We start from the raw sequence: 16,405 nt of genomic DNA, 5'->3' as shown, positions 1-16,405 counted from the left end.
TCTCGTGTCTCGCGTCCTTCAGCCTGCAGAAGTAGGTTAGCTGATGCTGCTATTTCCATGGCAACCATTCTTCGCGCTCCTGCTGTGAAGTTGTTACAAAGTGACAGTCGCCGCGAACGATGCATGAATGCGCAACTACAGTCTTTTATGATAACTGATACAGAATCACTCTTCATTTGGTTCTAAATGAATCCTTAATTCATTCTTCATTCATTGTGTTTGATTGCAGGCGGAAAGCAAATTTCAAAGTGCACATAAAAGAAGAGAAAAATGCACCAAAAAGAAAGCGTTCCCGAGGGAAAGTACACCTGTCACACCTGTTTCCCTGCTGCATCCTCTCCGATCAATAGATAAACAAGTCAATAAATTATCCTGCCATCTATGGGTCCACTTGGTAGAACATCATACATTTCTTGCGCATCAATATATAGGCTATTATCAAAATAATTACACAGTTCTAATCAAAAAAAAAAAAAGAAAACAGAACAGAACGAGCCGGTTTGATCTCGCTTTGATGCTGCTGACTGATCTTCTGCTTCTCGCAGGTGTGTGTGTGCGCCGCTGGCGGGCAGCAGTGAGTCTGAAGATACCTGTCTCAGGTTCGTTCTGGGCGGAGAGCATCTTGAAGTCTCGGTCATTCGAGGTGGAGCCAGACGCAGGAACGAGGCGCTTTAAGAGGCGACGGACGATTGATGATCCTAAACCCTGCCATGATCTGATCTCAGTCCAGATCTGTGCTCGGAAAGAGTCTGGGAGCGCGTGGTGCTGAAGAATCCGCCGGGTTTGCGTCGAGCTGAAGCGCGGAAGCGGCTCTGGAGTCCCGCAGGTAAAGGCGCCTCAGGAATGCGCTGCGGCTTTTTCACCGACGGGGAAATCCCTGCTTCACTGAGATGCACACGGACCGTTAGTGCTCTTATAGACTACGGACATGCGTTTGCATCGCTTATATGTGTTTACATGGTTAGTTAGACTGGTTAAAGCACTCGTTTGTTTATTATGCATGCGCTCTTGACCTTTGTGCAATGGACGTTAATGTTGATGCAGTGGCTGGAAAGGATTCTGAAGAATGTTTAGAACACTTATAGCTTGGTTAGTTAGACTTGTTTGTTGTTTATCATGCATGCGCTCTTGAACTTTGTGCAACAGGCATTGCATTGTTAGAAGTGATTCCGCAGGACGTGGCGCTTGGATATGTAAGTTATCCTAAGCTAGGACTAGTTCTGGGAATGCTTTGGCTGTCCCATGCGGAGATGAGATGTGAGGGAAAGTCCTGCATGGAGATGAGACATGCGCTTGCATGCAGGAGCTTCTGATGTCTCCGAGACTTTGAACTGCGGCTGAATCAAGGAGCGACTCGAGAAAAACATTACTAGAGAAAAGATGCAGAGATGAGCGCGCAATGCTGGAATCAGTCGCCTGTTAATAGAACGAAGTCAGTCCAAACTAATTAACTGCATTCCCAAAAGCAACTAGTTGCCAAATAAGAGTTGAGCAGAATGCTTTTTATTTATTGATCTACTCTTGTTATTGTATTCTTTGCAGCTGCATTAGTTATCCATGTGTTGGTTTTGCTGTTGAAACTCGTTAGCCTACTAATCTGGAAAAGATGACATGTGCTTGTAATAGAACTTCTCCGATGAACGAATGACCCTCATATTGAATCATTTTTAAAACGTTTGTTTTAGAAAACCTTTGCAGATCGAGTCCAGACATACTAAAGAAACACAATGTTCGTCTTCTTGTCGATGCTCAGATGCCAGTCTGAGGTGATGATGATCGCAGTGTTTGACGAGCAAAAAGACTTTGTAAAGAATCGGTTGAAATGACTCGCTCAGTTGACTCATTCGAACCGAATCCGCATGAGCGTCAGAAATAATTTGGCAATTTTTGCGTAATTGTTACAACATGTAACAATTCAATTTTTTTCTTAATAATGAATTTTATAAGGTTGAAGTTATCGGACAAGTTATGGGTAATTTATAAAAAGGCATTTGAAACGTAGTCAAATTGAGATGAAGGCATGGTAAAAAAAAAAGTTTTCAAGATGTGACCTTAAAATGTTATTTTTAATTGAAATCAATGCCTAAAAGGGGCTGAAGTTGAGGAAACACCTCTATATTCCCTAAAGGTCAGGTCACAGATCACAGCAGTATATGATTTGAATCATCATGTGCAGGTTTGTGTGATTGGCTCATTGATATTTATGTGAATTGATATGCATTATCAGTAACAGTCGCATTCATAACATGTTATTATGGTACTTCTGCTGTTGAATGTTTATTGCTGTAGATACAGCGTCTGCCAGCAGGGGTTAAACTGCTCTAATGACTCCACCTCTTTTTCTTCTTGTGCTTGAATTGTAGTTTTTTATAGTTTAATTGAGCCTCAGGGGTTTTCTTTTATCTCCTTGTATCAAAGAAAGGCGGAGGTTTTTATCTGGATGTTGAAATGTTAAAAGTCTTAGATGTTTTGAAGGTTGTTTTCCCAAATCAGTGCTTCATTATTATGGTTGATCTAAAAGGTCCAATAGCAGCGTCTCACGTATATGGATTTGCTTTTTCCTTTTTACTGAGTTTTATAACAACTTCACTTTTTTGGGGGCACTTGTGGTGTTCAAAAAAGACCAGCCAAATTGCTTGTAAGTTTCTTGTAATGCTATGTTATTAATCTTGGATTAAATATTTTTATTAACTTGTTTTCTTTCAGTTGTTGTTGTAGGATAAACAAGATATTATAGATTTAGTATTTTGAATAATTTTTTATATTTTCCATTTTCATTTTCATTTTAGTAAAGTTTTAGTAATTTTGTTGCGTGTTTTTGTTATTTTCATGAGTTTGTATTTTTTATATTTGTCTATACTGTAGTTCTTTTGTAGTTTTAGTTTTAGTTGTTTTATTACATCAAGTCAAACTAAATTAAAATGAAAATTGTTGTCTTGGCAACAAGCTGATTTGATGTTTTATATATATATATATATATATATATATATATATATATATATATATATATATATATATATAATTTGTATTTTTATATGAAGTAACAATTTTTCATTTTAGTTTTAGTTAACTATAATAACACTTATTAGCATAGGTTTTGTATTTATTTTTGATCAATGGTTGATCAGTTTTTGAGTGAACATTGCCAAAATTATCCACAAATAATGCTTTTTTCACTCAAAAGTTTCATAAGCTCAGATCAGCGCAGGCTATGATCAATCAGATCCAAAAAAGTAAAACAAAATCTGTGCCAACTGAAAGAAAACAAGTTGATAAAAAGATTGAATCCGAGCTTTGATGATAATATAGCATAATGAGAGATTTACAAGCAATTTTTAAAAGGCCAGTTGTTTTTGACTGGAAACAGCAAATTAGGTGAAGGATTTCCAGCACAGCTCAAGGGTTGATGCTATAAGAGAGATTTAACCTGGTCAAACAGAAGCATTGAGTCTCTTTGTGAACACACACACACACACACACACACACACATTCACTGGCACTCAATGCCTGAAGGAGGATATACTGTAGGTTTGGCCATAAGTAAACTCGGAGCGCATAGAAAGGAGTGATTGATGAGACTCTGTCACGTCGTCTGAAGGATGAGAGGAATCAAAGGCTGCGGTCACATGAAAAGACAACAGAGCTTTGCCCTCCTTCAGCTGCTGCCGAGCGGCTTTTCTCTGGCTTTGCTCTGCTTTCATTGAAAAGCTGTAATTAAAATCATCAAAAGGTGAAGAGTGTTTGTGTTTCCCAGTAAAGTCAGGATGCAGACAGCACCTCCCTGCAGACACCACAACCCCAAAACACCGGCCTTTGTGCTCCTGTGTCAGTCGAGCAGAACCACCACAGCTTTTCATCGCTCTACCAGATCGTCAACACTTCATGGGTTTGCTTTCAAATGAAAGATGATTGTTTTTCAGTCAGAGGAAAGTCGTTTCAAACAAACAGTAGTTGTTGCAATTTTTGAGGTTTACAATTCCCTGCAAGTTGTATTCTGTGTGTAACTGTAATGTATGACTAATGTAAGTTCTAGTTAAATTAATTCTAGTTAAACATAATCAAGGTATGTTTTCACACTACAAGTTATGAAAGCTTATTTCCGCCACAGAGTTAAAAAATAAAACATGTAATGAAATGAGTTTCTACCTCACAATTCAGACTTTCTCTCAATTCTAAGTTCTTATCTAACCATTTGGACCGAATGTTCTGAGAAAAGGTCTGAATTGCAAGCTATAAAGTCAGAATTCCAAGATATTAATTTATTGTTGAGAAAGTCAGAATTGCAAGATATAAAATCATAAATGCAAGAAATAAAGTCAGAATCGTGAGGTATAAAATCATAATTGCAAGATATATAGTCAGAATTTTGAGATAAAAACTCATTGCGAGATAATTCTCAGAATTGCGAGATATAAAGTTAGAATCATGAGACAAAGTTAGAAATGCAAGATAAAAACTCAGAATCGCGAGATATTGTGAGGCAAAAACTTGCAATTTTAACAAAAAGACATAATTGCGAGATATAAACTCAGAATTGCGAGATATAGTCAAAATTGCGAGACAAAGTCAGAATTGCAAGATAAAAACTCAGAATTACCAGATATAAAGTCAGAATTGTGAGATATAAACTGATTTGTGAGATACAAAGTCAGAATTACAAGATAAAAACTCACCATTACGACATATAAAATAAGAATTGCTCAGTATAAAGTCACAATTGTGAGATAACGCAGAATTGCAAGATATAAAGTCAGAATTGCGCAATTTAATGTCAGAATTGTGAGATATAAACTCTGATTTGCGAGATATAAGATCAGAATCGCACAATATAAAGTCAGAATTGAGAGGTAAAAACAGAATTGCGAGATAAAGTAAGAATTGCGCAATATAAAGTCAGAATTGCGAGATAAAAACTGAGAATTGAGAGGTAAAAACATAACTGCGAGATATAAAGTCAGAATTGCAAGATATAAACTCTAATTTGTGAGATATTAATTCTGATTTGCGAGATAAAAGGTCAGATTTGTGCAATATAAAGTCAGAATCATGAGATAAAAATTCTGAATCATGAGATAAAAATGTGCAATTCTACAAAAAAGTCAGAATTGCGAGATATAAACTCAGAACTGAGAGATATACTTGAAATTTGAAATTCTAAGAAAAATGTAAGAATTGGGAGATATAAACTAAGAAATGCAATCTTGAAATGTGAAAACCTACTTTATTGTTTTGAGTGTGGGATGTTGAGCAGAAGATGATCTGGTCTACAGTAGTCGTTCTTGTCGTTTTGTTTAGATTGTCTCCTATAGCATAACTCTGAGTGCTTGACGTTTGAAATGAGAAGATTATAATTTTTCGCAGCTTTCATGTCTTTCCTTTGGTGAGCGTTTAGGAGGAAACCTGAGGAGCCGCACATCCTCCGTCTGCATGTACGATCACATACTCTGTCCGTACCTCCAGGTCCCATACGGCTCCATAGTAGCTCCTGACTTTTTTAATCAACTTTTCACCCTGGACTTCAATGGCTGCGAGGCAGAAATCTGACGGAGGAATGCTGGCAAACGAGCAGGATTCAACAGCGACTTAACAGCTTCTTAAGCTTCTCCGCTAGTTCAATCCTTCTCAGATATCAGGACTCTGAGATTGTTGACTTGACAAAAGCCTTGATTGTCTGAAGCTTCTGGAGGTTTGATACTAGCTCGGGAGTTCTGGGTGGTTTCTAGGGTGTTTCTAGTTGTTTACTATGGGATAGATGGCAGGTTGATGCAGGTTAAAGGTGTGTGTGTTTGAACAGTTGGAGTTCATGATTATTCTTAGATGTCAGTGTGAGTTTGTTCAGATAATTGATTGATCTGCTACAGAAAATACAAAGCAGAACAGCCAAAGGTACTGTGATCATGTGCTCTGGATAATTTGGTCTGATGTTGTCCAGGAGCTCAACTGACACAGAACATGTTTTTGCATTTGCACACCGAGTGAAATTTTCGTATGCGTTTTTTCGTATTCGTCATCCTTTCCTATCAAATTGTTTGCTATGAATTTTTTTATGAAAGTAAAGTTTTATGAAATGAAAGTTTTGGAGGCAGTGTGTAAACATGATTGACACAACGTGAGGTCGTATTTATTTTTTTAACTTGCGAAAATTTCGAACGAGAATTTCAGACTCAGTGTGCAAAGACTTTTACACTTTGCTGTTTTCTATTGTTTTTGTATGTAAACATGCGCTAGATTGGAGATTTGTGAGAGACTTTAGGGGTTTGTGAGTTGATGAAAACCTAATAATCAAGTATATTGAATGTAAAATTAAAATAAATAAATGGGACTGGACGATAATCACGATAAAGATTAGTGTGATTATTAAATCAAAGGCTGATTTAATCAAACTGTTTTGCCTGATGCACTGCGTTTCAGAGTGAATCATGCAGCACATTTGATCATAATTATCAATATTCATTTTACAACAGTAATATATTTGTCTTTATTTTATAATGCGAGTTTAAAACTATTACTACGACTACTACTAATAATAATAATAATTATTATCAACATTTGAAAAACATGCAAATGTCTAATTAAATTATTGCAATATTTTAAATCTCAGGGGGGTGTAAATATTTTACTTCTAATGGTTTCAGCTGACAAAAAAGTTTGTCTCAGAAGTAATTGTGAACAAATACTACTACGAATAATTAGTGATGTCAAACGATTAATCACGATTAAGCACATACAAAATAAAAGTTTAATAATATATGTGTGTGTGTTTTTTATTTATATATAAATACACACAAAGTATACATATTGAAAATATTTACATGTATTTACATGTCTATGTTTATATTCATACAATTTATATTATAAATAAATATATTTAATATATAAACATAACATATTTTTCTGAAATAAATACATGTATGTGTGTGTATTTATATATACATAATAAATATACACAGCACATATACATATATTATGTAAACAAAAACTTTTATTTTGGATGTGATTAATCGTGATTAATCGTTTGACAGCACTACTACTACTAATAATAATAATTAAAATATTAATTTAAAATCTCAGGAGGACTTTAAGTTAATATTTATAAATATGTTTGGCTGGAAAAAAGTTTGTGAACTCTTGCGCTTAAATAGACATGTTTGACCATTGCGCTCACATCTTTTAAAAAAGTTAAGAGAAGTTCAACGTAAGCATCTGGCAGATGTGTAAATTTACAATAACAGTTAGTTTGCCTTGTCAAAGCAACAGCCTCTAACAGCAAACACAATTTCCAAATGTCTTCGCTGTGAAATCTGGCAAATAACTGATGTAGAGAGCAGAATATAGTACAACAGGCAGAGTTTGTCCTCAAAGTTAAGGTGGACTTTACTGAACTAAACACACTGATGCCAGGAAGACCAGAATCTTTGATCATTTAATTCTCATTGGAAATGAACTGGGAAGGAGACCAAGTGAAGCCCGGCTCTCATTTCCTCACTGATTAGTGCCGTTTGAAGAGTAATTTCCTAATCTGACAGCAAATATCAGCGCAGACGAATTACAGGCTGTTTGTGTTCGGTGTCTCAGAGCCGGATGTGTGTGTGTGTTGTGTTGGTTTGTGTTCATCTGAAGATGTTGGTAAAGAGGTGCATCCAGAGAACGACAACAAGGTCTCGCTCACAGCTTAAAGCACAACTGAGATTATTCCTTTCCGCCGCTTCCGTTTTGATATAAACAACAGGAACGATAAGTCCGTGTGCTTTGCTTCTGAGAGACGGGGTTTTCCTGCGCAAACTCCCACGAGACTCGCTGTTGACATTAAAGCTCTTTGTGTGTCTGTTCAGCTTATGATCGGCCCACACAGACGTCGCAGAAACCAGTCTGTCATTCATGTTCACTTATTAAACATACAGTTGCTCTGAGCGCAGACCCGTCACATCAGTTTAACACAGTTAACCAGCGCTTTTTGATTGAGCTACTTGACTGAAACATGCTCTTTTATGGCAAGACACTATAGGTTTTTCATACACTGGTCAATGTTGAGCTATTCACAAGGTGTTGTTTCAGACTAGTGGAAAGAAAACGTCCAAAATGCACATTTAAGTTTTATTTTATTGCACATTATGTAATTGCATCAGCAGATTTCAATTATAATCCATAACTTTAAAGAGTTTTTTCTCCACTTCAGCAGCACGTAGATACACCAAATTTTACAGTTATATTCCTATCTATATTCTGAAGCTTTTTGTAGAGGGGTTTGTTCATATATCATTCACCTGTTTTTTTGTTTTATTGCCCTTTATCATTTGTGTCTGTAGATTTAATTTACGGTACTTTAAAAGCCATTTTCTCAAAATATTTTTGTTTTTCCACTTCAGCAGCACTTACATACACTAAATTTTACAGTTTTATTCCTATATATATTCTGAAGGATTTTACTAAGGTTTTTTTCATATGTCATTGGCCTGGCTTTATTATTTTACTTTATCTACTTGCAATTTGAGATTTAATTTATGGTATCTTTAAAGACCGTTTCCTCAAAATGAGTTTGTTTCTCCATTTCAGCAGCATTTACATACACCAAATTTTACAGTTTTATTCCCATCTCTATTCTGAAGCTTTTTACTGAGGGGTTTGTTTATTTATCATTCGCACTGATTTATATAACATTTTAAAGCGTGGTGAAAATTAGCGCAGTTTTAATTAGATAATGATCCATTTGCATATTAAACAGAAAACTTGTAATACAAAACATTTTTCGCAATCCTTAATGTAATCAGTCAACTGAGGAGTACGATGATTTCTTTTAACTACATTTATACCCTATTCAACTCGGGTGTCATGCCTTAAAAAGTAGCCAAAGAGAAACCATTTCAAGTCAGTTTAACAAGAAATCATGTTTCAAAGAGAAACCCAATACAGTGGCATTAAATCAAAGTAAATTGTTTAAATGAAATCATTTTTTGAGTGTTTTTAATGGTAAATGGGTTTCTGTGGCAGAATCGGACGGGTCGTTCAGAGTAATAATATCTTCACCTTCTCCTTTCCCCTAGGAACTGATATTTCAGGGCTGTTAATGATAAGGATAATGATACTCTGTGTATTTATCTTAGATTATGTGGTCGTTATAAGATTAATAACCCGGGGCGGCGAGTCTGCGGTCGACTTTCAAACAGAGGCAAGCCCGGGCAGCGTCCGTCAGAGCGCTTGTGTTGGGAGCGCGGTGCATTCCAGCCCGGCGTGTGGAGAGAAAAGCACTGGATCTGGATTCTGATGAAAGCGTCTTGGGCGTGTGTGTTCGTTTTGTCAGATAATGAGCCGGGGGGCTCAGGGGCACAGGCGTTTGACGCTCGCTTCGTTTCCTGCAAAAATAACTTCTTTTGCTCTCCCTCCCGCCCCCCCTTCATCCTTCTGTAAGTCCTCTGATGAAACGCAGAGCCGAGGGGTTCGTCACAGACAGGCGTTTTGTCTCTGCGTCAGGCTGGCGGTGGCTGTCTTGCGCTCGTTAGAGGAAGGTGCCTCGCTAAGTGCCTGATGGGAATGTGTGGTCTGAGCAAATATTCCACAGTTAGGATCATTTTTAAGCAAGGCATCCATTTGCAGATTGATTCCCACTGAATAAACACTGTGACTCTAGGGCTTTGTTTGAGTATCATGATAAAATGCCTTGTAGCTATTATGCTTGAAAAAATTTTAAATTAGCTTTTTATTTTTTTTAGTTTGTTTTAAAAATATTTGTGATTTATTATTATTATTATTATTTTTTATTTCTATTTAGCTTTATTTTATTTAACTTCTAGTTTTAGTAATTTTAGTACTTAAACGACAGCTTCAGTTAGTTGGCAAGGCAGTATTTTTATTTCTGATTCTTTAAATTGAAGTATATTTCTAATAAACTTAAGTTTTTGTAATTTTTTATGTGCATTTTTATATTTATTTTTAGCTTTAGTTAATTTTTTATGTCAGTTCTAGTTCTAGCAGTTTTAGTACTTCAACTAAAGCTTATTTCAGTTACCAAGGCAACATTTTTGAAATTTTTTCATCTTTTATATTTAAGTTTTTTAAATACTTCTGTTTAACTTTATTTTTATTTCAGTTCTAGTTTAATAATTGTAGTACTTTAACTAAAGCTTATTTATTTCAGTTACCAAGGCAACTATTTTATTTCTAATTTTAAAATGTAAGTTTATTTTTAATAAATTTACATTTTAATAATTGTTTTGTGCATGCGTTATTTTTTTTAAATACTTCTATTTAGCTTTATTTTTTATTTAACTTAACTTCAACTAAAGCTTATTTATTTTTAAAAAATGATTTCTAATTGAAAAAATTAGGTTTATTTCTAATAAACTTAAATTTAAGTAATTATGCTACGTGCTTTCATCATTTTTTAAGTTTTTAAAAAAATATTTTTATTTGGCTTAAATTAATTTTTATTTCAGTTCTAGTTTTATCATTTTCAGTACTTCAACTAAAGCTTATTTCAGTTACCAAGGCAACATTTTTAATTTTACATTTTTGAATTTTTTTTGTGCATGTGTTATTTTTTTAAATACTTCTATTTAACTTTATTTTTTATTTAACCTCTAGTTTTTGTAATTTTAATACTTCAACTAAAGCTTATTTATTTAAAAAAAAAAAGATTTCTAATTGAAAAATTTAGGTTTATTTCTAATAAACTTAAATTTAAGTAATTATGCTACGTGCTTTCATTATTTTTTAAGTTTTTAAAAAAATATTTTTATTTAGCTTAAATTAATTTTGATTTCAGTTCTAGTTTTAGGATTTTCAGTACTTCAACTAAAGCTTATTTCAGTTAGTTGCCAAGACAAAAAATTAATTTAAAAATTAAGTTAGTTTCTATTAAATGTAAGCTTTATGTTAAATATTTCATTTTATGTTTATACATTTTTTAACTAATATTTCTATTTTATAAATACATTAACGTTAAAACTTTAATACTTTTAGATTTCATTTTAGTTAACAACGCTGGTGTAGAATTGAAACACTTCACACTTCGTTACTGTTCTTCACCAAACCCGTATGATATCTGATCGGTTTTCTGCTGATATTGATAGCGATGCAGTTTGTGTTGTTGTTCGTCTCTTTGTGTTCACGTGTGTTTGCTCCCTCATGCAGCGAGGCATCATGGGGGCTGCAGTGTTTGAGCTCAGTGCTGATGTTGATGCGGGTGAGTTTAGATGACAGCGCTACCGCTATAAAACACGCTCAACTTCTCAGCTTCAGCAAACCATAAGACATTAGTGCAGTGAAGGGAGACGGTCACACATTACAGCCGCGGGTCGCGACCTCCACAACATCACAAACCAAAAAAAGAGGGCTTTTATTTCTGACCAAAAATAAATGAAACATTAGAAGGTTTTTGCCTAAACTCATTTCATCAAGTGACGGATGAATCTGTGCTTCCCAAACAAATTAACTAAGTGAACAAGTGATGAGTAGATTTATCTTACTATCATAAATACGAATGATTACATGGTTAGTTTTGATTTTCATTTAGCATGTTTTTACCTGCGTTCTGCGACTGAATCAGACCTGAGACCTGTTTTTAAGAACCTCTGCTCTAGATTTCTCTCTGGACTAAACAAAATACGGTCTAGAATTTACTTTGAAACAAACAGAAATTGCTAGTAAATTTCACAAATAATTACAAAGAAATGGCAAGTAACACATTGAATTAAGTGTAAAATATTAAGGTAGAAAGACTGAAATAGTATTTATTATTTTTTTTTTTTTTTGTAAAATGTACTCGAATAACCTTTATTTACAACTTTGAAAAATCTTGAAAAAAGCTGAAATTGGAATTTTAAAATTGCATGTGTTTTTTTTTTTTTATTTCTATTTAGCTTTAATTTATTTCTATTCCACTGCTGGTTTTAGTAATTTTAGTACATCACCAAAAGCTTATTTAATAAATTATAAATGAATAATAAAAAACATGATTAATAAGTAATAACTTCTCATTCTAATTCTAATTTTAAAATTAAAATGCATTTCTAATAGACAAACATTTATTTATTTATTTTTTTTTTTTGCTATATGTGCTTTTGTTATTTTATTAAATGCTTCTGAAAAGCTGCTCTGAAGCAATCGTCAGTGTGTTCTGTGAGATCATCTCGTGTTTTTCTCTGTTTTCTTTTTGCTCTCTGGAGGATGTCTTCTTCATTGTGTTTTGATGGAAATGTCAGAGCACAAGTGATGTAGAAGCTTTGATAGTTGTTCTAGCTGTTGAGTGAGACGACTCATGACTTCATTATTTCATTAAGCCGAGATGGTTGAAAAATTGTCGCTAAACTATATATTATTGTCCGGCGCTAATCTGCTAAATACAACTATACAGCATGATGATATAAACAATGACATAATGTTTTTTCTGTAGAGCTGCTTTGAAATGATATGCATTGTGAAAAGTGCTTTAGAAATAAATTTGACTCTGTGTCTCACTTCAGCAGTGGCCCATAAACCGGATGTTTCCAGTGATAATGAGTTACTGAATACAGTGAAGATCAAATATGTTGTTTTCTCCAGATTTCATCATCGGCGCTCTGATGGATGTTTTGGTTCTGTTCCTCATGATGTCTCATTTAGAGCTCATAAATCACCAGCACACCAAGTGTGTTTTTCATAATGCAGTTTCAAACGAATCTGACTTCTGTGGACTGCAGCCATATGAACTGCACTCTAAACATGAAAAAAGTCTGTAGAAAACGGATAAGATATTGGTAATTTTCTGCCACGACATTTCCTTTCATACGATGCAGTGCAGAAACCAGAATGCATGGAAAACTCCTGTGAAATACGGCACATTGGGACGTATTTTTATAGACTTTTTTAGAGTGTGCTGCTATGATGCTTTCATGTACATTTTTGAGAATGACTGTACATTAAAGTGTCATTTTGCTCATTACAGTCAGTCTTGTGTGAGGTCAAAGGTCAAACTGAAACATGCACGCATGCATTCTGTGTTTGACAGATGCATGCACAGACACACAGTCTGAAGAGTGTTTCTGTGAAGAATAATGCGCTGCATCACACGCAATTCATGACTTTCTTACTTAGTGTTTTTGTCTTGTTTTCCAGTATAAAAAAACATTTTTAAATCAAGATACTGGATTTAATGGAGAAGCAAAAACTGAAGATATCAAGTCTTGTTTTCTGAAAATAAAATATTTAAAAAATCAAGTGTTTTTAAGACTAGAACAAATATCTGCCAGTGGGATCTGAAAAATAAACTTGTTATTTCTTGGAGATTTTTCTGAGCCAACTGGCAGATATTTGTTCTTGTTTTAAGCAAAAGCACACTTAAAGGAATAGTTCAGCCACAAATGAAAACGTGTTCACCCTCAGTTCATCTGAGATCAGGATGAGTGTGTTTCTTCATCAGGTTTGTAGAAATGTGTCTCTGCATCAGTGTCTCAGCAATGGATGCTCTGCAGTGAATGGGTGCCGTCAGAATGAGAGTCTGATAAAAACATCACAATAATACACAGCACTCCAGTCTATCAGTTAACATCTGGAGAAGACAAAAGCTGAAACACATCCAGCATTAAGACGTTTTTAACTAAAATACATAGAGTCCATAATCCATAATAACTCTTCATTCACTGCAGAGCATCCATTGCTGAGACACTGATGCAGAGACACATTTCTACAAACCCGATGAAGAAACACACTCATCGTAAGCTTGGATGACCTGAGGGCGAGCACATTTTCATTTTTGGCTGAACTATTGACACAACTATCTTACTATCTGAAGTCATTTTGCTTCTCCAGTAAATGTGTCTTGATTTAGGAATGTTGATATGTTTGTACTGGAAAACAAGACAACATGATTTTTTGCTCGATTCCCACAGTTCATCAGTTTCTGCTCTCGTTTCAGAGCTCCTCAGGTGGAAGACAACAACAACAACAACAACATGGGTCAGAAAGGAGGACGGAAACGATCACAGCTCCTGCCTCTTCTGCTGGTAAGTCCCATCCAAACACCGGCGACGTCGACTACAAAGGCGTCTTTGAGCGCATGTTAATCTGTCTCCCACCTCCTTCGTGTTTGCAACACCGAATCTGTCTGGCTGCGTTCCCAGAAGGTAATTTCTCTGCGCAGCGTCTTAATGATAGGCTTTTAATGCCCTTCCAAAGAGCCGTGAGATGTTGAAACGACAGGTTATCTGCGAGTGAGACGCTCTGGAGAGCAGATCTGTATTATCCCGCTTATTACGGCTAAATCAGCCCTCAGTGTCAATTCAGCCTTTGTTGAAGAGAAAACTGCTGCCGCTCCATAATATGAGCATTATTCTCTATATATAGAGCCAGGGAAAAAAGGCTTCACAGCACCATAATGTCACGTCTAATGATTTAGAACCAACTCATGTCAATATTAGACACCATCAGACGAACGTTTACTGGTGCATCCAGTGCGCTTCATAATCTAACTTCCAGAAGTGAAGCATCTTGGAAAGAAATTCTGTCGATTTGCAAAAAAAAAAAAAAAAAGGCTAATATTACCTAATTTGATGATTCTGAGTTAAAAATGTCACTGAAATGTCCCATCATGTACAGTTTTTAATCACAAAATAAGTAGGTATGTTTAGTTATTATACATGTGTATCAGCTTTAATGCACTTATCAAAATGACAAAAGAGGTAAAATGTCAAAACCTTCAGTTTTAATAATAAAAAGTAGTTTTCAAAATGTACTATTTGGAGTGGAAAATATATATTAAAATAGTTTATTTAATGCCAAAGTACTTTACATAAACACAAGTTTATAAATAAGCTTTTATTCCCACAAAATCTGTATTTCATTGTTTAAATGTAATCAAATCAGTGTTATTTTAGTGTTGTTTTGAGATACTATTATAGTTTTTATTCATATTTTGAATACATTTTTAGTTTTACATTTTCTGTTTTCATTTTAATTTTAGTTAAAGTTTTAGTGTTTTGTTGTGATTTTGTCATTGATATTAGTTTTTTTTCTTTAAATATATCCATATACTTTTTATTAATTATTATTTCAGTTTTAGTTATTTTAGTAAATCAAGTTAAACTAAATGATTTTTATTTCCATTAAAATGTACTTTTTCAAGTGACATGTTTTTATGGTTGTAGTTTTAGTTAACTATAATAAATATCTGCTTCATGTTTGCATTTTCTTTCTAATTTTGCTGATTTGCAAAAAACAATATTACCTAATTTGATGATTCTGAGTTCAAAAATATCAATTTAAAAAAAAATTTAATCACATATTTTTCACAAAATAAGAATTTCAAATTATATGTATGTATCATAAATCATATTGTGCATATCATAATATCATAAATGCTTAATTTAACTATCAATCCTCAAATGAGTGGAAAAATATGTGAAAGAATGTCAAAGAACTTCACAAAATAAGCTAAATAAGCTTTTTTCTCGAAATCTGTAATTTTCTGTGTCTATTTGGATGCAGTAAAAGCAGAAAACATCTGATCATGCTTGCATTTTCTTTTCATAATTTTGACCTCGCAATCAGGATCAGGCATCAAATAATGTCACGCATGTGAACTGAATTCAGACAGTAGTCATGTGTTGTTTTTCTGCTGATTAATATGAGACTAATTCACCACACAAATGGTCGTCCAAAGCAAAAATGCTACGAAACGCATCATATTTAGTGAGAAAGTGTGACGTGGAACAGCAAAGCAGACACTATTATTTGAGTCAAAATGAGTCAGAAGCGAGTTTTGGGTTTGATTCAGCACATGATGCATGATTTGTGTCGCATTACAATGCATTTGTAATTGTGTCTGCGATTGAGAACAGATGCATTCTTCTGATCTGTTGTGATCTAATTACAATCACACAAGCGTATTGTGCTTCCAAACCAAACTCACAGTCATCGTGTCTCTCCCGTTTCATTTCCCCAGACATAAATTATGTTCACTGCATGAATGGAGGTGAAACAACAAGTTTGTTGGTTTTGTGAGCCTCAGAGACGCACACAGGCATTTCAGCCCTCCGCCGGTTCGTTACTCGAGCAGGAATGTAATTAAGCGTGTGGGCGGAGCCGGATGTTGATTGAGATGCTTTGTGGTTCTCAGCTTTAATTCTTTGATTGAACCTACACTCAAGCATTTCCTTATTACATCAGCACCTTCACGCTTTCACTTTATATGAGTCCTTCTCTTCTGGGACGATGGACGGAAAATATTTCTTCCTGCTGTTTGTTTAAAACACTGGTGAACCTGGAAGGACAAAGTTGTTTTAAGAATATTGTATTTGTAAAATAAGGCCTGTAGTTAAAATCAATTGAAGGGACTTTTGTGTGTCATCATATCTCAAGTGAATTTTGTGAATCAATGTTGTTTTAAACAAATGTTTCCTTTAAGTTGCTGTAACAACAGTCATGTATATATACT

The 16,405-nt window shown here is 34.6% G+C and overlaps 1 protein-coding gene across 1 annotated transcript in view; it reads left to right on the top strand.

The window, feature by feature from the left end:
* The first annotated feature begins 240 nt into the window (after positions 1-240).
* edar (ectodysplasin A receptor) overlaps positions 241-16,405 on the top strand; it is a 45,077-nt gene continuing 28,912 nt past the window's right edge. Inside the window, exons 1-3 of the mRNA XM_058788100.1 lie at positions 241-394; positions 546-826; positions 13,889-13,976. Of these exons, the coding sequence (XP_058644083.1) occupies positions 13,926-13,976 (51 nt within the window). The 5' untranslated portion in view covers positions 241-394; positions 546-826; positions 13,889-13,925. The remainder of the gene's footprint in view (positions 395-545; positions 827-13,888; positions 13,977-16,405) is intronic.

The sequence above is a fragment of the Onychostoma macrolepis genome, chromosome 09 (genome assembly GCF_012432095.1).
Source record: "Onychostoma macrolepis isolate SWU-2019 chromosome 09, ASM1243209v1, whole genome shotgun sequence".
NCBI classification, from domain to species: Eukaryota; Metazoa; Chordata; class Actinopteri; order Cypriniformes; family Cyprinidae; genus Onychostoma; species Onychostoma macrolepis.
The sequence above is the reverse complement of the archived record's forward strand: the minus strand, read 5'-3'. Positions and strand labels throughout refer to the sequence as shown.